This window comes from Megalobrama amblycephala, linkage group LG5 (genome assembly GCF_018812025.1).
Source record: "Megalobrama amblycephala isolate DHTTF-2021 linkage group LG5, ASM1881202v1, whole genome shotgun sequence".
NCBI lineage: Eukaryota > Metazoa > Chordata > Actinopteri > Cypriniformes > Xenocyprididae > Megalobrama > Megalobrama amblycephala.
In genome coordinates this window covers 8,645,944-8,666,815 of record NC_063048.1, presented here as the reverse complement: position 1 = coordinate 8,666,815, position 20,872 = coordinate 8,645,944, and the positions used below count along the sequence as shown (strand labels likewise).

Below are 20,872 nucleotides of genomic sequence, written 5' to 3'. Positions count from 1 at the left end.
CAAGACCTGGTTGACTTATCTTACTGGAATATTGCACATGGAGAGAGTCCGGTATGGAATTATGGGTAAGCTTGATAAATTCTAAAGTATATGGCAACCATTTCTGGATCATCTTAACCAGTTAAATGCTAGCTCTGATCAGTAATGTAGGGCATAACATGCTGTCTGCTCTGCCTTCTACTGAATGCTTGATTGTTTGTGCTTTACCACTGGAACTGCATATACGCCCTGGTTCTTAATCTTTTTATTTATTTATTTATCTTTTTTTATTTTTATTATTATTATTAATGGTTGATGATATTAATAATTATTAATAATCATTTATATTGTTGTTTTTATTGTTAATATTATCATTCATTGATTTGTATATATTTTCTAAATGTATTTTTTGTTTTCTTTTGTTTTTTGTAAAATGTAAAATTCTAATAAAAATACCATTAAAAAAAATAAGTGAGGGGTTCCTGGGGGCTGCAATAATACGAAACATGTTATTTTATGTTATATAGTTTAAATAAACAGTCAAATAAATAAATACTAACTTAATATCTGGTAATGTAGTTATTATTATTATTATTATTATTATTATTATTTCTTTTATTTGAACAGGGACAATGCACAATAAAATATTAACCCTGTAGCCTATATAACAGGAAGTGATGCATTGCACCAGGTTTTAGCAACTTGCTATTTTCCACCCGTAGTCCCTGTTATTTATACACCAGATAGGCTACTACAAATGCAGTAAAACAGGCGGGTCCTGCTTCAGAAGAGCACAAGTTTTAGCCATATTTGTAGTTCTAGTGTCATGTTTGTGCATGGCTTTATGCATAAGCGCTGCTCCAGTGCAGTTGGTGGCAGTAAAACTCCAAACGATGGTTCAGTGACTGTCATAGAAATATCCGAGGAAGAGGAAGAGCGGCAGAATAAACGCGTGCAGCGCTGTGTTATTGAAGTTTGTCCATTACTGATATCTGAAGAGCAGAAATGAGCGAAACTCCAATAACTTCATCAGTGTCAAAGGTAATATCGAGCACACATGTGTTCATCCTCTCACTGTTGCTGAATTAATCACGTGTGTTGAGAATAATGACACTGAAGCATATCAAGACTTACAGATGATGTTTTTCAGGGATGTTTTGTTTTTAAATCAACCTCTAAAAAGAGAAAGCGACATGTCGGAGTTGGTGAGTAATGATGATCATTGTTGCGATGCTGACAAACACTTCTGCATCAGCCATCAGCAGTGTTATTCATGTGTTTTCATGCAGGTGGATATCTGATGGATGGCTGTGACGGCAGCGATCGCTTCAGGATCTGTCAGAAATTATGGGAAACGGTTCAAATGAACACAGAGGTAGATATATTTCCTCAAATGCATTTGCTAACGCTTGAATTGTGTAATTCATTCGTTCATTCGTCTATTTTTGTTTCCTAATGAATGTATATTTTTCACAGGTGATACAAGAGCAGTTGAATAAACATGTTCTTGACAGCCTTGTCGAGTTTATTAAGAAGCACGAGCTCGGGATCTCCTCTGAGGAGTGGAGACAGAGATCCAGTGAAATCCCCACAGCTGCTCTCATGCTGGGTAAGTTTATCCTCACAGAAGAGTGGCTAAATCATTGGCTCTAGTTGTAGTTCTACGATACCATTTAAAAAGATAGAGCAGCAGTACAGATTAGTGTGTCAAGTGGGAAACTCATATTTTATTTGGCCATAATAAATCAGGGTTTATTATGATTCATGTCCCATTTCTGTCTGAAATATAATGAAGTTTGATAATTGCACTCAAACCTGAAGGATACAACTTGTTTTGGATGATCAAACCAGTTATTTTTGTAATAATCTTTTCTCGGATATAAATTTCCCTTTATTTGAACAAATTTGATTTGATCTAATATTTGGAGATTGTTTCAGAAAGTAAAACAAGTGCATGAAAGTAATACGAACATTATTATTCTTAATTTGTACAGTCTTTAGTCATAATTAATATTTTATGTGATAAACATGCTTGTCAAATTTTTTATGTTCTTAAAGGCTTAAAAATGAAATATGTCATTTATTACTCACCCTCATGCCGTTCCACACCTGTAAGACCTTCGTTCATCTTCGAAACACAAATTAAGATATTTTAGTCGAAATCCGATGGCTCCGTGAGGCCTCCATAGCCAGCAATGACATTTCCTCTCTCAAAATTAATGTACAAATGTACATTAATGTACTAAAAACATATTTAAATCAGTTCATGTGAGTACAGTGGTTCAATATTAATATTATAAAGCAACGAGAATATTTTTGCTGCGGCAAAAAAACCCAAAATAAAGACTTATATAGTGGAGCATTTGGAGCATAATGAATCAGTGTGTCGAATCTGCTGTTTGGAGTGTCAAAGTCACGTGATTTCAGCTGTTTTGGAGTTTGACACGCGATCTGAATCATGATTTGATACGCTGATTCATAACGCTCCGAAGCTTTCTGAATCAGTGTTTTGAAATCGGCCATCACTAAATAAGTCGTTTTTTTTTTTTTTTTTTTTTTAATATTCTTGTCGCTTTATAATATTAATATTGAACCACTGTACTCACATGACCTGATTTAAATATGTTTTTAGTACATTAATGGATCTTGAGAGAGGAAATGTCATTGTTCCCTATGCAGGCCTCACTGAGTCATCAGATTTCAACTAAAATATCTTAATTTGTGTTCCGAAGATTAACGAAGGTCTTACGGGTGTGGAACGGCATGAGGGTGAGTAATAAATGACAGAATTTTCATTTTTGGGTGAACTAAATCTTTAAGATATTTTTGATGAAATCTGAGAGCTCTCTGACTCCTCCATAGACAGAAATTTAATCACCACTGTCAAGGCCCAGAATGGTACTAGAGACATCGTTAAAATAGTCCATGTGACTGCAGTGGTTGAACCTTAATGTTATGAAGAGACAAGAATACTTTGAATAAAGTCATTATTTTTGTGTTGTTTTGCACACAAAAAGTATTCTCTCTTTTCAGTTTTGGGCAAATATACCGAATTATGCATTTAATGTTCTAATTTGCATATTTGGGGCGTCAATACCATTGACAAACAAGGCTTTAGACATGTTTAAATAATAGATCACTCGTCTCCCTTGTGTGCGTCTTCTGGGCCCATCCAGTCTCTTTACTGGAATCGGTGTTTTCCATCATTGTTTGACATTTATGTTTTTTCCTCAAATGCCGAAAGGAAATGCAGTGTGTGAAGGGTTTTTTTTTTCTTTCTCCAAAGCGCATGTGGATCTACTTTTGAGTGTGTTTTTTTTGCCCCTATAGCCCCACTCTTAGCTCCACCTATTTTAGGCATTTAATAGTAAAACCTTTTTATTGTCACCTAGGGGTGAATGTGCCGGATCATGCCATGACATTACGAAGTCTGTGTAATCTCCTTCAGGATTCTGTCACCCCGTTTGTGGTGTCTGTTCATGCCAAAGAATGTGCAGGTATGTGTGAATCTCTCCTACAAGTACATGTGCACTACTTTTAATAATGGTTTAGGTTTTCACACATACAAAGTGTTGATTACAGGATTCACTTTGGGTCTTTGCAGCAGTTTTTTTCTCCATGTCATTAAAATAAACAAATAAATGTTTTCAAATCAAATCTCAAATCTACTCAATCTAACATCTACTCAATATATTGAGAATACAGTGATTTATTAAGCATAGCCTCATCTGCATATAAATTTCATTTGCATGTTGTCATCAAGATGTAATGACACTGGGTTCAACAATAAACCGTGTCATTTTCTGACAGCTGTGAAGCTCTTGATCCAGAAGGTTCTGGAGCAGCTGATGGGTAAAGGAGTGTCTGTGGACGAAGAACAGGAGGATGATACAGCTGTGCTTCACAGGACACAGTGTACTATTAGTGCTCTGTGTCAGTGGTACAAGACTGCTGCCAAGGTAGGAGAAGACAAGAGAAGATAAACTATGCTTAACTACAATAAAAAGATGTGTATATTCTGAAAGAATAGATTTTAAGGCCTCATTCCATTGTGAAGTAAACCCATATGATGCTCTTTGGTTGTTTCTTTTGTGGATTTTTGTGTGTTTCTATTGCTTGAGAAGTACTGTATGTGATTGTAGCAGCAATATTAGAATGCTTGGCTTGGATTTAAAATTTGTAAACGAGTTTGGTAAATTCTAGTAGAAGTTTGAAAGAGATTCTGCCCTGTTGTTGATGTGTTGAACTACTTTAAACATTCAGAATAATTGGTCTTTTGCAGAAATGCACCCACGCTTCTCCGAAAAGGAAAGAAAACTTGAAAAATAATGACGTGCCTCGAAGTTTGCCTGTTGTTGTGATCTTCAAAGATTTTGAGGCGTTCAGCCCACAAGTTTTACAGGATTTTATCCTTATCTGCAGGTGGGATTTATCAAGTGAAATGTGATGGAATAATAATGTTACAGTGCTTGCAAATTTAATTCAGCTTATTTTACAGAAACGTTTGTAGATTCTTACACCCTCTGTACATGAACATTTAACATTAACATCATGAAGTAAATTGCTTCAATTATAATCAGCAAAGCTTTTATCACCGTAGGCTTTACAAAGTGGTTTCAGCTCACAGGTGCACGTTTTGCGTTTTTGAAAAGCTGCACAAAATTTTTATTTTTTTAAATATTGAAATATATTTGGACAGCCCAGTGTACATACATATGCAGCATGTTGTGTTGACCGTGTTGGTTGAAAGTTTCCCATTGAGAATGGTCAACAAAAATCAGTAACGCTTTAGTTTATTGTCCAATTCTCACTATTAAAGTTGTTTATTAGCATGCATATTACTAGAATATTGGCTGTTTATTAGTACTTATAAAGCACATATTAATGCCTTATTCTGCATGACCTTATTCTATATCCCTTAATCCTAAACATATCAGCTATCAACTCAACAACCTTACTATTAATAAGCAGTAAATAGGAGTTTGAGGCAAAAGTTGTAGATAATAGTTAACAGTGAGTAGAGCTGCATGATTAATCATTAAAAGATTGCGATTTCGATTTAAACATCCATGCAATCTTATTCCTAAATTACAATGATTCGCTTGTTTATTAAACCTTTGACAAAATCATACTGGAACATTAAAATCTGTGTTTGTGCTGCCGCTGATCCAAAGAGAGCTGTTGTCTTGTACAGTTTAAACATGAAACGGCTTTACAAAACCATCTTTTCAACCACATAGTATCGTTATTTCTGTTACAAATATTAAAATAATCACACAAGTACTGAGATAAATTAGTTTATCGCGACCGTAGACATCAGTGTTTATATCCAAAATATAAACACTGATGTCTACGGTCGCGATCAGTATCAAGTAACTTGGCTCTTCAAATAACGATTGTATCGACTATTAAAAATGTATTTGTCATTGAATCATTCATTCAAAACAGATTTTAAAAAATCATTCATATTATTTATACATTTTTAAATAAACTGCATTAATATTTTGTCAGAACCTCTAGGAAATGTTATTTTGTTTAGTTGTCGGTCCAGAATGAATTGTGTCTGTTCAGGAGAATTGCGTGATCTCTATTTGAAACCAAAAACATTGTAATTCTCAATTTATCCAAAATCGTGCAGCTCTAATAGTGAGAATTGGACCCTAATCTAAAGTGTGACCCAAAAAATCTATGGCCATAGCAAAACTCAAGCCTTTCATTTAAACAGAACCTAAACCTAACACCTGAGATTAGGATTTTGTCTGCCTTGAAAGCACCATTATTTGCAGGAAATGTTAATATTGTTTCATAGTTTAAATTGAAAAGCTATTGTGTACGGTCATGATCTGAGAATCCCTAATCTTTTTCACCTTCCTAACAGTCGATACACCCAGGAGCTTCCGTTCATCTTTATTTTCGGCATCGCCACGTCTCCCAGCGCTATCCAGCACAGGCTTCCTCACTCTGTGTCGTCTCTGCTCTGTATCGAGGTCTTTCAGTCTCTCTCCTGTACGCAGCATTTAGCCTCGGTTTTTGACAAGGTAAGTGACATTGTGATTTGTAATGGAAGTTAACTTTTTAGTACTTCAATAATTTCCTGTTTATGTTCTTCTTCTGATTTCATTATTTGTTTCTTTGTTTTACAGCTAATTCTGAACTCTCAGTTTCCATTCAAACTCAGCAGTCGAGTGATTCAGGTGCTGGTTGGCATCTTCCTCTACCATGACTTCTCTGTACAAAATTTTGTTAAGGGCCTACAGGTGAGCTGACACATGTGTCATTCAAATGGCGTTTCATTGTGGCATGAGTATGGTTTCTTTGTTGGTCATGTGTTGGAATATAATGTTATTGAGAAACAAATATTGGTGAGAGTAGTGCAACTTATTGGCTTGACAACAGTCTGATCTACTATTTAAGATTTTTCGTCATCTTCTGAGACTAAATTTAAACAGTATTTCCTCCTATAGGGCTTTCAAGCTAAAACCACCAAACTCTGCTCAGACATCAGACTGTTCTGTATCTTTTCTAACTGATCTGACTTAAAGGGTTAGTTCACCCAAAAATAAAAATTCTGTCATTAATTACTCACCCTCATGTCGTTCCACACCCGTAAGACCTTCGTTCATCTTCGGAACACAAATTGAGATATTTTAGTTCAAATCCGATGGATCCGTGAGGCCTTCATAGGGAGTAATGTCACTTCCTCTCTCAAGATCCATTAATGTACTAAAAACGTATTTAAATCAGCTCATGTGAGTACAGTGGTTTAATATTAATATTATAAACCGACGAGAACATTTTTGGTGCGCCAAAAAAAACAAAATAACGACTTATTTAGTGATGGCCGATTTCAAAACACTGCTTCAGGAAGATTCGGAGCACAGTGAATCTGTGTATCGAATCTGCAGTTCGGAGCGCCAAAGTCACGTGATTTCAGCCGTTTGGCGGGTTTGAACCGCGATCCGATTCATGATTCGATACACTGATTCATTTATGCTCCGATGCTTCCTGAAGCAGTGTTTTGAAATCGGCCATCACTAAATATGTCGTTATTTTGTTTTTTTGGCGCTCCAAAAATATTCTCGTCGGTTTATAATATTAATATTGAACCACTGTACTCACATGAACTGATTTATATGTGTTTTTTGTACCTTTATGGATCTTGACAGAGGAAGTGACATTGCTCCCTATGAAGGCCTCACGGAGCCATCGGATTTCAACTAAAATATCTTAATTTGAGTTCTGAAGATTAATGAAGGTCTTACGGGTGTAGAACGGCATGATGGTGAGTAATTAATGACAGAATTTTCATTTTTGGGTGAACTAACCCTTTAAGATGTTTGTTTAAACGGATGATCAAAACTACAAAAAATACAAAAAAGTCCCATTGACTTTAATTGAGGGGGCCAAAACTTTTATACAATAAGAATTATAGAGGATTTAGGCTGTGTTACTAGCAAAACCTAAAGGGTTAGTTCACCCAAAAATGAAAATGTCATTAATTACTCACCATGTCGTTCTACACCTGTAAGACCTTCGTTCATCTTCAGAACACAAATTAAGATATTTTGATTAAATCCGATGACTTAGTGAGGCCTGCATTGACAGCACTCCTTAATGAAAATGTTTTAAAACACTACAAAACTACATCCCACATCAAAACTCAATTGCAAGGTGATCTTTTCAGAACTGTCAAGAGTGTGTTATAAAAGAGACTCGTCATTATTATACAGTTGTTTACAACAAAACAACATTGTTGTTAGTCATCATTTTGTTGTTTCCATAGCTCATTAACAAAACATTTTAATATTTGAATGATGTTTATAAATATGGCATTTATGTAATTCACTCAGAAACAATTAAAAAAAAAAAAGATTTATCAACACAAGCCAGCCAAAGAGTTTTATACCACTTGCTTTTCATATTTAATATAAATCCATGTAAATGTCAGTCCTGGGAATGCCTCCACAATTGCATATTTTACTACATCATCTAAAACATTATTTTTAATGTGGGATTGGAGAGTACTTCAGGAATATGGATGAATTGCAAGCACTGCATTTAAACCTTTTGTCTTGCAGTTCTCCTTGTTAGAGCACTTTAATAGCCAGCCTCTCAGTGTGCTGTGCTGTCAGAAGAAAGAGGCTTTGCTTTGTGTCAAGACGTTGAGCCAACAAAACGTGGAAAGAATCCGTCATCTGCCCTCATTCATGAGGTACACACAGAAATGTTCACTCCAGTAAAGTGCTGCAACAACAGTTCTGTAACCACACAACACTGTCTCTGTAGGTTTGTGGAGACTCAGGAGCCCCAGGAGCAGGTGCAGCTCCTTACCAGTGATGAACATGTCAAGGTAACTACTGCTACAACTTATTATTCCACTATAATCTGTGTAGTTGATTGAATTGTGTCTTTCTTTATTTCTATTCCATGCAGCAGAGTGGTAACAAGAAGTTCTGTGTAGTCGTTGTTTTGTGCGTCAGGTTGACAACAGTTAGATGATGCACCACAAATCAAAGAAATACACAAACTCATGCCTGGTATATCTGTTTGTAAACGTATTGCTGCAACTCCCACAGTTAACAGCTGAAGAAATTGACAAATGACCAAAGTTTGAAAGAAGAACTTTCAAGCAAAGTATGCTTTGGGCTTAAGACTATTATGCAAAATTCACTTTTATATGGTGTTTGAACTTAAATGTGTGTTGGCAGTGTGTCTACACAACCACCCTATAATAATGAAAATCCACCCACACCTTTTTTTAATCCCCAAAAACCTAAACAGTCTCAATTAACAAGCCGTTTTGATTTGAGCAGTATGACATCATGCTGCTCAAGCCCCAACCATGACTTGTCACAAAGCTATTGTAACATTTGGGATTTTTTCAGCAAGGATGCATTTAAATTGATTAAAATTGACAGCAAAGACATTTTTATTGTTATAAAAGCTTTCTATTTCAGATAAATTCTGTTCTTTTTGAATTTTGTATTCATCAAAGAATCCTAAAAAAAATTGTAAAACAATATTACTGTTTTTACTGTATTTTGGATCAAATAAATATAGCTTTGGTGAGCAGAGACTTCTTTTAAAAACATTACAAAACTTACCAATCCCAGTCTTTTGATTGGTAGTGTATATTGTATTATAATGTAACATTATTACTGATCACATGCCTGCTATATAATATCTCATTGTAAAACAATGAGTACAAATTTACATATATATATATATATATATATATATATATATATATATATATATATATATATATATATATATATTATTATTATTTTTTTTTTTTTATTAATGCAAATTTACAAATTGGATATTAGGGCTGCACTTGACTAAAGACTTTTCTAGTCGACTAGTAGTCCTTCATTTTAAGTGATTAGTTGACTAATTGCACGATTATTAATAAACCATTTAAATCGTAATAAAGAGCCTTTACTGCCTATAGCCTAATCAGAGCTCAAGCGCACGCATAAAGCTCTGCCACAGCACACCAGCAGAAGTATGATTATGAATTTGTTGAGGAAAAACAGCAAGGAGAATGCTTTAACATTTTAATAATTAATTGATAAACTAGTGTTTTCTGTATTTTCGGCTGCAGTCATGAAGTTGGCGATGCTGACTCGTCATCTCCGCAGTAGTGGAAGCGCCTATATGCATGTTTCATACGGATTACATAACCTGAAAATATTTGATTTCCAGATGAATTGGTTCATTTAAAAGTAGGCATTTTGCTTTCTATAGATATATTTTTATACATGTGAGGCAAGTTTACATGGAGTTGTGGTTCTTTTTGCCTCGCTCAAGTTCACAGAGAGATGGCAGAAATCGCACCATTTGGTTTCATTATGATTTCGCCACTTACTCTGTTGTTTTTCCTGCGACTAATAAAATTTTGTCAATTAAGCCTCTTCTCGTCAACTAACAGTTAGTCGACTATTAGGGGGCAGCCCCATTGGAAATAGTAAAATATTTGCATGCAAGCAATAAACTAATCTTCTTTTGTGATTTGTCTTTTTAGGATGTATGTCAAAATTTCTGAAAAACCTCCATAAATACCACAAAAACTACTATCCAGTTCTTCGGTGTCTGCACTCTCTGACATCATCACTGCCTAAGTTTCCTCTCGGGAAGCACGTAAGTAGACCTTTTAGCACTTTTGTTTGTCTTTAGTACACATTACATGTACTTAATAGTAATAACTGTAAATTATGCAAATTTCCATGGATCAAACCTTAAACCAAACCCTAACTTTATAGTAAGTGCATGTTATTAATTAATATTACTCAATCGCTTCATTTAAGTGCTGAGTAATCATTTACATAAAAGACAACATGGTCAAATGAGCTTTTCTTTTTCGGAGCGCATTGTAGATTGTATAGTTTGAGTCTAATCCAGGGGTCGTATTCACAAATCAAATTAAGGCCAAAACTCGTAACTTGCCGATTTAGGAGACACTCTTAAAAATAATGGATGTGTCAATCCTAAATTTAGGACTCCTGAATGTTTGCTCTAAGAGTATTTCACAAAACATTTTAGCGTTAAAGTTAGGAGTAGTCGAGAGGACAAACAATCCTAAAATGGCTGTTGCTGGATCCTCCTCAGCTGTCTGTCCAAAGACACTGACACTACTGAGGCAATAGCGATAGATCCTTGGGTGCTGAACCTTTTCTTTATAAATTACTTACAAATGCATATTGACATCATCCATAGCAGTGGTTCCCAACCTTTTGTCCATGAAGCCCCCCACTTGACTAGGCTTGTTTCTGTTTGGGACAGTAACAAGAAACAAGATTATTGGCAGATAATTTTGCTTGTTTTAAGCAAAAACTCACTTCATTTTGATTTTATTTTCCAGAAAACAAGAAAAAAATATCTCATGTTATTTTACGTATCTAGTAAAAGCATCTTGATTTAAGAATTCTTAGATATTTAGACTGGAAACGAGAAAAATATTAAATAAGAAAAGCATTTTTGCAGTGTAGTTTCTTTGGTTACCTCTGTAAACAAAGCAGCACCAGCGCTGCACTTCTGTAAACACTACTTTAATAGGCATCATACGGAGGTAAGATTAAAAGAAAATGTCATCGAAACTTTTGTGAAGTCAGTCAGTTCCTTCAGAAATGCATTCATATGAGCCCCCACCCCAATTTAATGTGTAGAATTGTCTTCCAATATTCTGAGCATCGCAACAGTGAGCGTGCTCTGATTGCAGTGCATTTTGTGTGCAAGTCCGGGATAAAAACTGGAACTGGCCGGTTCTGATAGTTCGGTTCGGTAGACTATTGCATCTCTACTACTGGCAACCCTTCACCTGAAGCTCTGAGGAGAACACACTCCCATGTTAGGGAAAGAAGAGAATAGAGTGGAGAAATTCTGGATTTTTTTTAATAAAGTAGTTTGAACCATACACACGTTTTCATTGTGTTATTGTATACACACCAGCCACTGCTGACTTTTCATTGCCGCAGCTCTCACAGCTGGTGTGAACAAGCTCGCCTCTTTTGCTTCATAAAAATGTGATCGGTTTATGTGATCGGCAAACTGAGAGACCACGTATAGAATCAAAGGAAGTAATTGACAACATTTTCATATAAGTGGCCGATCATTTGGAGCATTCCTAGAAACTATACAAAAAGGTTTTTAGTATCTATGTTTGACCTCAAAGCATATAAAACTCCCCAGGTTGGGAACTACTGATCCATAGCAATGAGGTCAATCCTGCCCTTACTCCTATAGTTTAAGACTTCTCTCTATTCCTTAGTAGGGCTGGGCGATATATCGCATGTCACGCACATTTCGTCAGTAAAGCCGGTTCCCTGATTACCGCTAAATCACCATCACCTGCTTTCAAATGGAGCGGCATTTAATAGACAGAGCCGTAGTTCACTGACAAGCCACGCAATATCGCGTTCATTATAGCAGATGAATCACCTTCGATAATGAACGCGATATTGCGTGGCTTGTCAGTGATCTACGGCTCTGTCTATTAAATGGCGCTCCATTTGAAAGCAGGTGATGGCGATTTAGCGGTAATCAGGGAACCGGCTTTACTGACGAAATGCGCGTGACATGCGATATATCGCCCAGCCCTATTCCTTAGGTAAGAGTTTCCTCTCTATAAATCTATTCACAAAGCTGCTGAGACGAACTTTTACTGCTCTTTATGAAAACTTAGTGGTATGATAAAATGTTTTGTGAATACGACCCCAGATATACTACATTCGTCGTGTTGTCTTTGTCATGTGACCGACCAGTGTCAGTTGTGTGGCTTCACCGCTATTCACAAATCTCTGCTTCTTTTTAGCAGAAATTCTTATACTGTTACAGTTAGATTTATATTGTAAAACCTGTCTAACGATTTTTGTTGTTCCTGTTTCATTTATTGGCTATCATGCAGTGAAACTAAAAAAAAAAAATAGCATAGAAATGGGACTTAAAATTAAACATAATTTAATGTGATTTTTAATAACTTTTTATTAAACATAAAAATGACCTTTTTTTAAATTAAATTTTTATTTTTTAGCAGAATTAAGAACTAAATAAAGACCAAGGATAGTTTAATGTTCATCACATGTGACTGTTACTGTTCTTATAGATACGAGAACTCCATGTGTCCTGCATTGAGAAGAATCTGTGGGAGACTGAGGAATATGACTCTGCCATGCAACTTCTGAGGTAACCTGGCAGAAATTACCTTTTGTGTCTTTGGTTATATTATTTTTATTTTGGATAGAATTATAGTCTGAAGATTAAACAAAATCGGAGACTGAGAGACTAGGAGAGATTGCAAGACTTGATTTGGGTCTCTGCGATGAAGGAGACAGTAAATGTTCAGTGGTGCGGGGTCCCCAGGACAGGTTTGAGAAGATCTGTTTACTCAAGCAACCACAGGAGTTACTGTAGATTAACACAATAGGGCAACTGTAAACATGTTTAGGCTTCTTTAGGTTTTACTTCTAACAAACTAGACTACAACAGCATACAGAAGTTTGGGAGCTCCATACAATCCACATGTAAGTGAGGAATCATGGATTAGACACATGGATGAAGCAACTTCGGGTGCTTTCACACTGGCAGTTTAATTTGAAATGTGAAAAATTGGTAATGTGAAAGCAGTCATGTGGTCCCTGGAGCAGCGCACCGGGGTACTGAACCTGAGACTGCCTGTTGGTTACACTGGAACTGTGGCACGATTCGTGTAGTTTTGACTCGAGTGCGCACTTGTTCAGGGAGTAAAGTAATCTGCGCCTGCATCCATGTCCTGGTTAAAATTGCTTATTTCTCTGGATTTAAACACTCTTGTAGAGTAGTAAATACCAAATAATGATAATAACTGTAACATAAAATTGTAACATACAATATTGTACAAATTGTAACAACAATATTGTATTACAATATATTATATTATTATATTAGTCTTTAGCTGGTCACATGACTGAGCAATCCGAAGTGACCAAGTTTAAATGCCTCCAAAAATGTTACATTTGATCTTCTTCAGTTTAGACCTGATATGCATGTATTGTTGTTTTGTTTTCTGATTCAGTGGTTGCTGTATTTATTGGAGGAAATGCTCCAGTTACAGTGTCTCTTGATTATTTTTCCACAGGATTCTAGCAAAAGATGAGCTTGTTGCAGCTTTAGAGAAGTGTGCTGAAATTCTTAAATCTGCCAATACCAAACGAATGCAGAATGTGCTGAAACAAGTGGAAGATTTTATTGGCAGATTGGAAGCGCTGGAGGGTAAGTCAGTATGTGTTGTTTCCGTCCAAGCTGCAACTGTGTTTTATAGGAAAAATCTGAATATCACAAACTATTTGCATTTCCATTCAGTGTGTTCAAGAGATCAAACTGCCTTATGGGAACAAAAGCATGTCTGTAAATGTAGCCAATCATTTTAATGTCAATCTTTTCAGAATGACCAGAGCAACATTTGAAATGCTTTTCAAAAATATTGATCCATATCAAGATCCATAGACAACTCAAAAAATGCAACAAACAATAGATATGTTGTATTTTGGAGTTAATTGTGCAAGTTTTTTCTTTTTCTTTTTTAACCATAGAGTGTAAAATAACTTGTTTTATTGCAGTAACAGGCCATGAAAATAATGCACTTTTATTTCCTTGAGATCTTAAAGGTGTAATATTTTTAAAAGGAGCTCTTCTGTTATACTGTAATTGATTAGTTTAGAGTTTGCGTGGCAATAACACGGCCTGAGTTGTTTATAGTTTGCAATCATTTGTGTGTATTAAAATGGAATCAGATGCACAGTTAATACCTTTAGTAATGCATTGCTTTGCCTGTCAGGTGCCACTTCAGAAGAGTCCTCTGGGGATGGTGTCATCTTGGAGAAGAACAGAAAAACAGATCTCTTTCAGCTTCAAAAGGTATTTGTTGTCTTATTGAGCTAAACCTGAATTTGTTTAATATGTTTTACATGGATGTAATGATTTACATGATGTGTACGTTTTAAAATAAGACATCCATTTACAGATTTATAGAGAATGCATTATTCACAAATTGCACTTCCAAACAGTGATATGCCTTTCTGTGTATAAAGTTGATGCTTTAAATTCATTCTCAGTTGCTGTTATAAGACACAGATTTTGTAACCGGAGGCATTAATACAGCATGATCTTGCTTTGGTTCATAATTTTGAAGTAAAAAAGTAAGTATAACATTACTGTAATGCCTTGCTAACTTTCCCAAACTTCAGACTGTCTGAAGCACTAATGTTGATGCTGGATTGTGTTTTTTAAATGGACCCCATTTGTTTAAATTGAAATAAAATCATTCAGATTATGGCATTTACATGAACGTTAAATAAAGTGATTGGGTTGATGGGTTTGTGTCACAGACTTGATCTTTTGACATGTGCACACTGCATCAATATACTGAGATTTCTGCTGATGACTCATACTTCCCATCCTCCTACCATAGCTTCTTTTCTTAGTTTTAAAAAGCAGACTTAAAGGGTTAGTTCACCCAAAAATGAAAATTATGTCATTAATGACTCACCCTCATGTCGTTCCACACCCGTAAGACCTCCGTTCATCTTCAGAACACAGTTTAAGATATTTTAGATTTAGTCCGAGAGCTTTCTGTCCCTCCATTGAAAATGTATGTACGGTATACTGTAAATGTCCAGAAAGGTAATAAAAACATCATCAAAGTAGTCCATGTGACATCAGTGGGTCAGTTAGACATTTTGGTCCAAAAATAACAAAAACTACGACTTTATTCAGCATTGTCTTCTCTTCCGGAATCCTTTCCATTGAATTGTTTCCATTGAATCCTTTCATCTGTCGGCGTTGGTAATGCACTTTTACGTCGCCGTGGTTGTTTTTGGCGATTAGGACATCCACGACATGCACACTTACGCACCATTTTAAAAAATATAGCAGTACCAAAATACAAACAACGTAGAGTAGCTTGAATACAGCATGCGTCTCCCTCAGACTGTAAACGAAGCTCGGGCGCACCAGATAACACGTCAGCAGTGTCACTGCGGAGTCGTGAACCACACTCCGGAGCAGAAGGGGGCGGTAATGCACCAATAAGCTGGATGCCAACCGCCGTAAAACAGGGAAGAAGAAGAAGAAGCATTATGAATCGTGAACGCGGATTGACAACAGATCCGGAAGAGAAGACAATGCTGAATAAATTCGTAGTTTTTGTTATTTTTGGACCAAAATGTATTTTCGATGCTTCAAAAACTTCTAACTGACCCACTGATGTCACATGGACTACTTTGATGATGTTTTTATTACCTTTCTGGACATGGACAGTATACCGTACAAACATTTTCAATGGAGGGACAGAAAGCTCTCGGACTAAATCTAAAATATCTTAAACTGTGTTCCGAAGATGAATGAAGGTCTTACAGGTTTGGAACAACATGAGGGTGAGTCATTAATGACATCATTTTCATTTTTGGGTGAACTAACCCTTTAATATTTATCTATTTCGGGTCCTAATTAGGAGATGACAAACACATGAAGCTTTGTGCTGTGCTGCTTATATTTATCAAGCAGTAAAAATGGCTATTTCTGTGCTGAGTCTGAAGCAAGGACTGATGGGACGTTGCTGTCCTGCAGCACTTCACAGATGATGAGTGGAAGGAAAATTTTAGAACGACACAACAGCTCGTTCTGTGCATCGTACATCATTACACCATTTATACATCATTATGGAATGGATTAGAGAGGGTTTAAACCATCCCTTAAAACAATCTGAATGAAATTTACATTTGGCCAACTCTGATTGACATGGTTACTTAAATGTGACTTTTTTTTTTTTTATTCTGTGCTACTAATCCGATTACAAACGGATTATTAGGGTCCGTGTGAATACAGCTGCTGTAGCACATGTGGATTGGAATTCACTACACAACTTTTCCCCAGATTTTTGTAAGCTGGATGAGTTGATGCTAATTGTGGATTCCCAGAGCCAGTCTGCACGTTGACAGGTTTTACAGAAAATCATGTCTTGTATGATGGGCACATAGTCCATAGTACGCTTTGACATGTCTTGTGTAGATGGCCTCAATCAGCAACCTGTATTTTTATTTTATTTTAATTTGTATCCAGAAGTGTGACATATCGTTGGTATACTTACTATACGTACTATTGGTCCTCAGACCATGCAATGAATCAAGTACTTTGGTTTCAGCTTTGGAAAAATAGTATTGGTGTATTTAAAATGAACTCTTGACATGATTCTGTGTGCAGACGCTGCTGGAAAAAGAGTCCCGAAAAACAAAGAGACTGAATCCATATGAAGTGCTGCGCAGCCAGGTGATGGAGTTTGTTGACAGCCTTGTGAGGTAAGGAGACGTCACTATGAGACTAAGATGTGCTTAATTACTTGCTTATCTCACAAAAGCTTTGTGGTCTCTGTTCAGAGAATACCTGACTCCAGCAGAGCTCCAGCCTCTCAGTGAAGTGTGCTACTACAGTTCCTCTGGGCTCCTGCGACAGAGACTCAATGTCACCCCTCGCACATCCATTCAGACTGCTCTCAGTCATCCTTTCCACTACCTGCAGGTAACTGACCACTGATTCTGACTAGCCAGCTGTTTTCCATTAAAAATACAAGTGACAGTATCGAAACTTTCTTCCAGCCTTTTCATTAGCCAATACAACATATGGCAGAGCTTCCCAAACTCAAAGGCACAACCCCCCCAAAAAAACTTCACTTGTGAACAGCTCCTATAGATGTCTATTCCATATGATGAGGCTGATGCACTGTCATACTCGCATTTATTGAGCATCCATCAATGCATTTTGGAGTAGGTCGATAATAGTTAACTGACTTAAGCAAAGGTATGTCAGCTTTGCTATAATAATAATTTTGTTTGATTTCAAACCAATATTCTAAAAAAACAAACAAATCAGAACAGAATATTTTAATTTGATTTGGCTTATATCACAAACCCACTGCTGTACCTCTGCTGCCCACGGTTTAGAAAGCTTCTCTGTATGGTAATGAAAGGTAATGCGATGCAGTTTCAGAAACATTATTTCAGCTAAAGGGTCGCTCACACTAACAAGGTTTCTGGGGACATGTTTCTGAGAACATTGGTGATGCAACATTTGAGCCTCAACTACCAATGGCTATGTTTACATGCACAACTTTTGTTTCAATCTGAATTAATCAATTCCGATTTGATGAATCTGAACGTAGTGTTTACATGAACGCTAAATAAAGTGATTGGGTTGATGTGTGCATTTGTGTGTCACAAGCTTCAAATGGGAATTGAGTTTTTGTTAGGGCTGCCCTTGACTAAACATTTTTCTAGTCGACTAGTTCATTTAAGCTATTAGTTGACTAATTGCACGTTTATATTATTAAACCATATAAATCATTATAATGAGCCTTTAATTGCCTATAATACATACCAGCCTAATCATGCTCAAGCGCACGCATAAATCTTGCCACAGCGCACCGGCATAAGTAATGATTATGAATGTGGCGTGGAAAAAAACCGAAGCAAACATTTTCATTTATTGATGATGTTTTCTGTGTTTTCAACTGCAGAGATGAAGTCGACGATGCTGACTCGTCATTTCTGCAGTATGCATGTTTCATATGGATTACATAATCTGAGAATATTTGTTTTCCATTTGAATTGTTCATTTAAAGTGGACATTTCAAGCTTTCCATAGATATTTCTAGTGTCTGTGAGGCAAGTAAACCCTTCATTTCATCATTACGGCATTGCTATGTCATTGCATATGCGCAGTACTTTCCATTTTCGGTTTTCAGTCCAATCAAGTGTTTATATGTCTTCTTGATCGGATTAGAAGAGGCATAAACCACCCCTTCCAATCCGACTGAAATTTCATTTGGATTGAGCTCATTTGGATTTATTAGGTGTTTACATGAAGGCTTTTCATTCCGATTAAGCTGTCAATCCGATTACTAATGGATTATTTGGTTGTATGTAAACATAGGAAATGTGAATGCAGGCAGTAATTCACCTGATCCAGTGGATACACAGATACGCCTACTAGAAACTAACAGCACAGGTGACTTGCGATTTAATTTGTTAGAACAGGCAGTGGTGTGTCTGCACTGTTTGGCCTGGGGTGGCCCATGTGGGCCTCACTTAAGGGTGGCATGAAGCATAAATCAATTTCCCTCTAATATCAATGTCTTATCGGCATCAAATTTATCAGAAACCTGTAGGTAAATTGGTAGGTGAGGCTCCAATATTGCATTGCCAATGTTCTCAGCAGTGTGACTCCAGAAATCCTGTCCGTGTGAGTGGCCCTTTAATTCATCCCTGCACTTATTCTGATGAGAAACTGAAGTGCAGAATGATGTCAGAGTTTTTAATCTGCATTGGTGGTGGAGAGTGACTCAATTTTGAGCACACACATCCTCTAAATGTGACTTTTATCAGTGTTTTGGAACACATTAGCTTATAAATAACCTTGAAGCCAACAGACTCGTCAATATTTTGAGTTTGACTTTAAGTCACAGTTTGAGTTGTCTTTGGCAGTCTGCCAAAAGTTCATCTAAAAATTCTGTCTTTTACTTAACCCTTATTTTATGTCAAACCTGACTCTTTCTAATGTGGAACATGAAAGAAGATATTTCGAAAAACAATTCAGTGATACTGTCGATGGGATACTATTTTTTTCTTGGTTTCCAACATTCTTCAAATAGCTGTGTATTCATTTAGTTACTGTGTTCTGTTGTTTCTTCAGAATGAAATCCTGAAAACGAACGCTGGCACCATCTCCAGCGCGGCTCCAGACCTCTGCATCGCATACAAGCTTCATCTCGAGTGTGGAAGACTCATCAATCTGTATGACTGGCTTGAGGTATGAAGATGCTAAACTAACATCACATATAGAGGTGGGTTATCTTGTTCTCACAGTGCGGATGGGATCTGTCATTGTTTGTGAAATTTTCAGGCATTTGCAACTGTGATGTCAGCTGCTGAGGACCAAGATGCTGATTCTGAGGAGTATGGCAAATTTGACAGCCTTAAGCAGTATCCTTTTTTGATATTTCTCTTATTTTAGTTATGAAAGTGTTGTTCTTAATTTAATACATTTTTAACTACTACTAAAAGTACTGTTCCTGCTTCTTTAGAGGTAATGTTCAAGGTAAAAGCATGTGACTGTCATAAATGAACACATTTGTTGTACGTGTTGTTCTTAACATTAGCAGTGCTCGTTTCATTCAGGCTGTTTCTGAGATGGAATTTCTTGGCTTCGTTAAATCAACAAAACAGAAAACTGACCATGTGGCGAGACTGACTTGGGGCGGCTGTTAAAGAAACAGTTTCCTGAACACGAGAGAGGCTGGACATTCATAAAATAATTAGTATGCCTTTTGCACTACAACTGTCCTGTCAGCTGTATTACATGTTTCTATTACTTTTTGTGTTGATGTTTTTACATTGTTACCGCTTTTGTTAATTTACTATTGGAATAAAAAAAATAATATACTGTTTTAATGTCTCTGTCAAATATGTTAATTCATTGGATCTGTAAAGTTTTAATTTTATCAAACGATATGAGATAATAAACATGAAAATGAATTTGAAAGATCAATGTTTTTTTTTTTTTCTTTCATTTTTATTACAATATTTGAAAGTGAGTTCTGCTGTAAAACAAACTGCTTTATTTACAGAAAGTAGGCATGGCAATATTAAACTACATGTATAAATATTCTAAATTATATTTATAATACAACAGTGCAGAACAAATTATTTATTTACAATTATATTATTCCACATTTGCAGAAGCAGTTTCATGGTGTACATTTAATTAAATGAATTTTTGACTTTTAGGCATTTCTGATTAGTTTTTTTTCCCCTCACAAATAAGTTTCTCAGCAATTTGTACCTGATAAAATATTTTAGGGTTTTTAAAATTCCTCATATCCAGGTTTTTCAAGACTGGGAACCCTGGATCTTAACTGGTGTTGAGGGAATTAATAATATATATATGAATTATACGAATTCTGTTGTTTCCACTTTTTTTTACTTTAATTTACAGTGTCTCTATTACACTTTACATGTACTTTCTATAGTAATAACTTACAATTATGAAATGATTACAAGCAATTAACCCTAAAACGAACCTTAACCCTAATTATACTGTAGTACATGTCAATATTACTCAGTACTTACTTGATTAAATGCATTCTAACAAAGTCACCTTAAAATAAAGTGTAATCCAATATTACATTAAACGTGGAAAAATATCTGACATGATTTTACTGGGATTTTTTTTTATTTTTAAAAAAACTTAACAGGAATCCCATTGTATACAAGTCGAAGGACACACTATCTTTAGATTGTGTATGAGTAATAAAACTCATCTAATCATAGAATTGAAGCACTGTTTTCTCCCTTCTGTTATTCTT

General features: G+C 35.9%; 1 protein-coding gene across 1 annotated transcript; it reads left to right on the top strand.

Annotated features, from left to right (window-relative positions):
- Nucleotides 1-720: 720 nt before the first annotated feature.
- On the top strand, nt 721-20,042 carry orc3 (origin recognition complex, subunit 3). Its single transcript, XM_048190582.1, is given in 21 exon segments — nt 721-1,020; nt 1,130-1,184; nt 1,269-1,354; nt 1,456-1,588; nt 3,372-3,476; nt 3,790-3,938; nt 4,262-4,401; nt 5,858-6,017; nt 6,123-6,236; nt 8,058-8,191; nt 8,266-8,329; nt 10,007-10,013; nt 10,016-10,122; nt 12,584-12,663; nt 13,595-13,728; nt 14,294-14,373; nt 16,717-16,811; nt 16,890-17,031; nt 19,201-19,317; nt 19,411-19,490; nt 19,670-20,042. Coding segments are annotated over 21 exon segments (2,124 nt in total). The 5' UTR covers nt 721-984; the 3' UTR covers nt 19,776-20,042.
- The last annotated feature ends 830 nt before the right edge of the window (nt 20,043-20,872 follow it).